The sequence below is a fragment of the Aspergillus niger genome (assembly GCF_000002855.4).
Source record: "Aspergillus niger supercontig An04".
Lineage (NCBI taxonomy): Eukaryota > Fungi > Ascomycota > Eurotiomycetes > Eurotiales > Aspergillaceae > Aspergillus > Aspergillus niger.
In genome coordinates, this window is record NT_166539.1 from 94,572 (window position 1) to 100,774 (window position 6,203).

General features: G+C 47.1%; 2 protein-coding genes across 2 annotated transcripts; one reads left to right on the top strand and one right to left on the bottom strand.

Moving 5' to 3' along the window:
* Positions 1-1,263: 1,263 nt before the first annotated feature.
* Positions 1,264-3,956, top strand: An04g00470 (uncharacterized protein; the record flags this gene model as incomplete). Its single annotated transcript, XM_059747256.1, has 12 exons — positions 1,264-1,272; positions 1,317-1,421; positions 1,469-1,895; positions 1,956-1,996; positions 2,179-2,185; positions 2,318-2,591; positions 2,736-2,778; positions 2,937-2,966; positions 3,014-3,059; positions 3,244-3,266; positions 3,476-3,692; positions 3,919-3,956. The coding sequence occupies 12 exons, from the start codon at positions 1,264-1,266 to the stop codon at positions 3,954-3,956; spliced, it is 1,260 nt and encodes a 419-aa protein (XP_059600431.1).
* A 636-nt stretch (positions 3,957-4,592) lies between these two features.
* Positions 4,593-5,426, bottom strand: An04g00480 (uncharacterized protein; the record flags this gene model as incomplete). Its single annotated transcript, XM_001401375.3, has 2 exons — positions 4,593-5,185; positions 5,255-5,426. The coding sequence occupies 2 exons, from the start codon at positions 5,424-5,426 to the stop codon at positions 4,593-4,595; spliced, it is 765 nt and encodes a 254-aa protein (XP_001401412.3).
* Between the last annotated feature and the right edge of the window lie 777 nt (positions 5,427-6,203).

The window sequence follows — 6,203 nt, forward strand, 5'->3', positions numbered from 1 at the left end:
TCCCTTCGACTGCGTCTCGTCAAGTCGAGATTGGTTTCTCTCCCTTCGGAAATCCCTGGCGCCGGGCTTTGATGTCTTCTGTTGCCCACCCCTCGTGCAACTTTAGCCTGGTGTGTCTGGGGTCGCTACTGCTGGTGCTGCTGCAACGCTAAGGATTGGAGTGGAGTGAAGTGGACTGGATTGGGTTTAATCCTGGCCCTAGTCCTGGTCATTCTGAGCCTCCTCCTCCTCATCCACCATGACTTTAGGAATGGGTGAGTGATGAACGAGATACATAGACTTTGCCGCAGTTGGTGATAAACACCCTTGAATGGTGCCAGCGAAACATTCCCTCCGTTTCTGAATGTTGTACAAAATGAAGAAATTAAACTTGAGGGGAATAAAAAGTACGCATACGCCATCCACGGGAAGGATAGTATACATCACATCACATAGAAATACTAGATTTGTAATCGATGGAAAAGTAACGTCTTTTCTTGGACTCCGAGACAGAGCCAGCCTTGTGTGTATGTGTGGCTGCAGCAGACTCGTATATTCGAGCCTTGTTCAACTTTACTATCTATCTAACGTCTGCCACGCTGTCTTGTCGGGCATGGTCTAGTTCTACCTAAGGCGTGCAGCGGAACAAAACGTAGATTTTAGATTTTAGATTAGGATTTGGATTTTCCGCGGCTGTAACAGTATCCTCACTCACTGTTACATTCATTTCCTTTCTTTTTTGGAATTTCTGCTATCGCCACTCGTATATATGTGCGGTATACAAACAAAGAATGAAGGAAATGAGAGAGTGTGTGTCCTGACCATACAGCTTTGCTTCCGGGCAATTACCGGATGTTTCGGTTGCAAGCCAGCCAGCCGCATCTTAACTCCCAAAGGCGGGTGGTTACTGGAACCGGCACATCATGTGGACTACTTACTGACTTGCATGGCAAATAAGAACTGAATTCCGGTTGGGATATTTACTTGACGCTAGGGTCTATACTTGACAGACTGATTGACATCTCTGAAGTGATTGATTTGATCGGGGTTGTCCGATGCAAGAAGTATGTGGTATGTGTGTATGTATGTCTGTAGCGACTTCTTGTTGGTAGTAGCCTTGCGGCTACAGATTTCTTTTCAATATTTCTAGATAGAGATATTCGTTCATTCGGAGTAACATGGTATATAATCTACCCTGCAGAAGCCAAGGAAATCAGATATCTTGGTACAAAGTATAAAGTCCCGTATACGGAGATGGGCGGGCCGCTATGTCAAAGGCTTAAAATGATCAAAGTACTTACTCACAGTCAGATGTATATACTAATTAATTAGTAAAGTTATTAAGATTGATTGATAATCCAACGCAGCTAATAACGGTCTATCTGGAAGTAGAAATCGAGATGCAAGTATTTGCGTCTACTCGTTTAATCTCTCCTCCAAAGGTACTCACCCCCTCGATCTAAATACGTACGTAGTAAACGGTCACCAGAATCAAGACAAAGACAAAGAAAAACAACCGCAAGCGGGTCAAGTCAAATCGATCGATCGAGAGAGAAAGGAAGAAAGACGCCATCCCTCACAGCCAGTCATTCAAGCACACTACTATTCCAGTAACCCTGTAGGACAAGTACCACGTCATGCCGGGAGCTGTGGAGGCGCAGCAGCACACATGTTCGTAACTTTCTCTCCCTTCTTGTTCATCTTCTCGCGAGAGCGAGGCAGCAAAAGCAGAGCCCCACTAAGTACATTCTTAGAAAGAAAAGAAACACAATATATCTTATTTTATTTTTCTCATGTTACTAACCCACTAAGGAAGGCAGAGCGACGTGCCGGTCGGGCCATGATCGATCTCCCGCCCATTCCAGTCCAGCCTTTTCCAATATTTCCTACTCTTTCCCCTTCCCTTCCCGCCCGTCGTTCGTTCATGAGTTTACTAACTCCATAATTACTTAGTTGGTGATTGATTTACGGGGCAGCCGGGCAGCGAACGGCACACTCACCTACCAAAAAGGAAAAGGTAAAAGGACAGCGGGTTGGCCGGAAGCGGGTTCGACGGGCACGCCGCGTTGTCGCAGGGACAGGGTTCTGGCCCTGGCGTTTTGGGGGGGAGGGAGGGAAGTGCAGCACACCTTAGCGGACCCAATCATAGTAATTAGTTAGTTAGTCCCTCGTTAACTACTTAGTACTCCCTTCCCCTAGTTAATAAGTAAGTACGTACTTACTTACCGACTCGTTCTCGCGTATGTACTTCGTTAGCTAGCTAGACTAACTTACTTTATCTTTTTCTTTTTTTTTTATTTTACTTTTTACCAGCTGAATTAAACTGACCTCAAGACAGACAGACAGACAGACAGACAAACAAGGGAGGCCCAGAATTTAGCACATAGCAAGCACATGGTAACACAAAAAACCAAGATACTACGTAGGACGTGCCTCTATCTCCTAATGCCTAAGTCCGATCTCCGAGCGGATAACTCCGGTTTGGTTTGGGGTTTTTGGGTTTCACTTCGGTTTAATGCTTGTTTGTTCAACCTACTTACCTCATACCCTTCTCTCCTCAGTTCCTCTCCATACAATCTAGAATGCTTACTTTCCCTTCATGGAAGAAAACCGTAGGTAGTAGTGGCTTTCTGGAAATCCAAAAAGAAGAGTGAGACACAGACCCAGTCCAAGCTGGGGGGGCCAGTCTAGGTAGCCATGGTTCCTGATTTAGTTTAGTCTATTAGATAAGTAAAGTTGGTTTAGTTATGAGACAGGCGGGCGTATCGCCGGGAATTTTTGATCCTTCGTTTAGAGCAAGTTAGTTCAACTACTAAGTATGGATGGATGGGGCCCGCGGCCGCGCCGACGGGCGCGAACAATGAACAGAGCAAGAAAGAAAGAAGAGAGAGCCTTGCGATTTAACTCAAGACAGCTGCATAGTATGGAGTAGTTAGGGTAGTGAACTACTCATCTAGGTAATTACCATGCGAAATGGCCCCAAGGCTGTGTGCTATCTAGTAACTTTTGAGTCAAATAAACTGTTCATATGTAGGCTGTATGCACAATGAACAAATCTCGCAAACCCGCGACTAAACTAAGTAAGTACTGCGGCCCCCAAAACGGTGTGATTTGATTTGGTTGAGTTTCTAAGCCGAGGTATGATCCAATCGACTACCTTATCTGACTTGCTGTACATATTTGAGTTGTTTCAATTGCCGAGGATGTGGTAACTAACTTACTGAAGCTGTATTTTCTTTCTTCGTTAAGTTTACAGATAGATAGATAGACCAGATAGAGACGAGAGGGTGTGTATGTGCAGCCGGACACGGAAATCCAAAACACCGCCGGGATCGACTCATACCCCGATTGCTAACTACCTGACTGAACCCAAGGTACACTAACTAGCTAGCAAGCTAGCAACAGTGGATGTGAAATCACGCTTGTTTCGTTCTGGTAAAACAAACTGGTGGAAAAAACGAATTAATTGACCCATTTCGAGTAAACAGTGAGTTAGGCCACTAAACGTGCCTACTGGTTTAGTGTCAAGGGGCCAAGCGCAACCCCCTTCAATCCACTGCCCCCAGGGTTGCGCATACGAGCCGACCAATCAGCGAGCATAGCCATCGGCGGGAGGCGAAAGCCTCCCCGTCCACGGTCTGGGTTGGCAGTTACCCACTTTGGGACCGGAGACATGCGCGGGGATTTCGGGATGGGTGGAGTTGCCGACAAAAGTAACTTTTTGGGTCGCTGGCGGGCCTGAGACCTGACCTGACCTGGACTCGGCTCGATTCGACTCGACGAACCTTCTGGATGGAGGATAGTAGGATGGCATAGCAACACGGCTTGGGTCGAAGCCAGACTCGATTCAGAAAAGTATGGTAATCTATCTTTTGAAACACACGGACGGACGGATTGATCGTTCGGTAAGAAAAAAAATAAATAAAATAAAATAAATAGGAAAAGAAAAGGAAATTGAACAATTGCTTTCCCAATAATAGCCAATTTCCCACACACGCATACACCTGTAGCCTTGGTTCCCCCTCCCCCCCACTCCCCCTCAATTTCATCATGAACGCCGGAAAAACATGCATCTATCGGCTTGCGCAAACCAAATAAACCTCAAAGCAATGCGCTGGACCCGGGGTGGGGTCCTTTCTCGAGCGCAGTCCACAAAAGATATTCCTCTGGAAGGGAATAATAGGAAGAAGAAGAGAAAGGGGCTCACAAAGGGAATAAAAAGCATCGATCGCAAACAAAGGAAACATAGAAAAAGAAATAAAGTGAATCGTGCGGTTACATCCAACCGTGACTCGATAATACATCATAACTGTCATTAGAGGGGCGAGAGTGGGGTGAATCATGGGGAGAAAAAAAATAAAAAGGGAGAAAGAAATAAGAAGAAGAAAACGAAGTACCACCACCTAGCTCCCAGAAAGAAACAACATCAAATCAGAACAGCGGGTATGAGTTGGGGGAACACGGGTCCGACTTCGGTGTAAGAGGATAATGCAGTAAAGGCTCTGCTGGGGTGGAAGGGGAGGAATGATCATCGCTGTAGACTGAAGACAGAGGTGGCATCTGAAAGACGGTATTAGCTCCGCTAACCCTGGTACTTCTTGCACAGACCGGCATCACGTAGAGAGAGGGGCATGTACAGGAATGTTGTGCTCTGGAAGGTGTTGCGGCGTCGGGCCCAGATCAATGCCAGCCATGGATGCATAGCTCATACTGAAGGGGCTGACAATCTCGTCATCGGCGTACGAGTGGTGCTTCTTTGCGCCCGATCCGAGTATCGGACCAGGCAGGATCGAAGGCAGCGTTGTTCCGTACTCTCCATATGGGAGGTCATTGTAGTGGTTGTTGAGAGAGTGATAGGAAGGTGGCTGTCCGTACGAGTGGTGACCATAGGATTCCAAGTGGGAGTATGAGGGGTAAGAGAACACGGGAGGCGGCGAGGCTGAGAGCTGTCGGGTGCATTGCTGGGAAAACATCGATAGGCGATCTTCCTGGGTGGAGTGGCTGTCATAGGAAGAGCCTCGTTGCGCGGAGGTGTGACGGTTTGCATCTGAGCTAGACTTGGTTGTGCGAGCCTGTTTGGTGCGGGACTTGACAGTGTGCACCACGGCCTTCGGCGACTCCGAGCCCTCGTGTGACCGTTCTGGAGATGTCGAAGCAGTTGCGGCTCTCTTCTCCAAGTCTTCGAGGCGACGCTTTAGCTTCTTGCCTGGATTGTCGCATTCAGTGAGCTTCGAGTCGCAGCATAGCTAAACACCCTGCAGGGAAGATAACTTACGGTAGTTTCTCTGAGCAATGCGATTCTGTATCCGGCGACGCTCTGCAAGGTCTGAGATCTTGGTCCAGTCCTCGTTGGGGTTGGCATTGGGGCTGAACGCGCTGCTGGTTCCATGATTGGAGCTCCTCGAGCTCGAGGTTTGTTGGTATGAGTAATTGGAAGACCGATGCATCTTGGACTGAAGTATGGTAGAGGGAGATGATAGTATATATAGATCAAAGCTCTTGTTCACAAGAAGCAAAGATATACGAGTGGTAGTAGAAAGTGTTGAAAGCAGTTGGAATGATGATTGAAAGAAGATGAGAAGCCAGAGGGAGGATCTGGGATTGACTATATAGATATTGAATCCAAGTGAGAGTCACGAGTCAAGGATGATCAACATCTGAAACTCAAAAGAAAAGACACAGGATGGGTTCAGTATTTAAAACTAAGCCATGGGTCGATCAGCTGGAGAACAGGTCTGTAGCTTATGCCTGCTAAGCCCCGGGTCCGAATGAAAGCAGCCCGTCCGTGATGGTGGATTGAACCGTTGCGATAGCAGCGTTAGTCCGTGCTCCGAAGAATTTATTTTAATTGACATTTTCCTTTTTCGAAATGATTATTATGGGTAATAATTATTTTTATTTTTCTCAAACCCAAATAATATTATTAAATGAAGAAAAGAAAAAGGAAAAAAAGAAATAATCAAATTGGGAATGGCTGGAGACTTGCAGGGTATGCATGGCTTGACCATGTGTTGGTAGGGAACTTTTCCCGAATGGATTGGCGGATGTGCAGGGCTGCGTCACTAATGCCCGGTGTGGTTTAGAGGGAATCCTAGGGAAGGGGATGAGGGGGGAGGAGAAGGCGTGAGGCTGTTTTGGCGGACCCCGATGACCGATATGGCCGAGAGTGCGAGAAACGAGAGAGTGGGAGGGGGGCGCGGCCACGGAGGGTTAAACAGGATCCA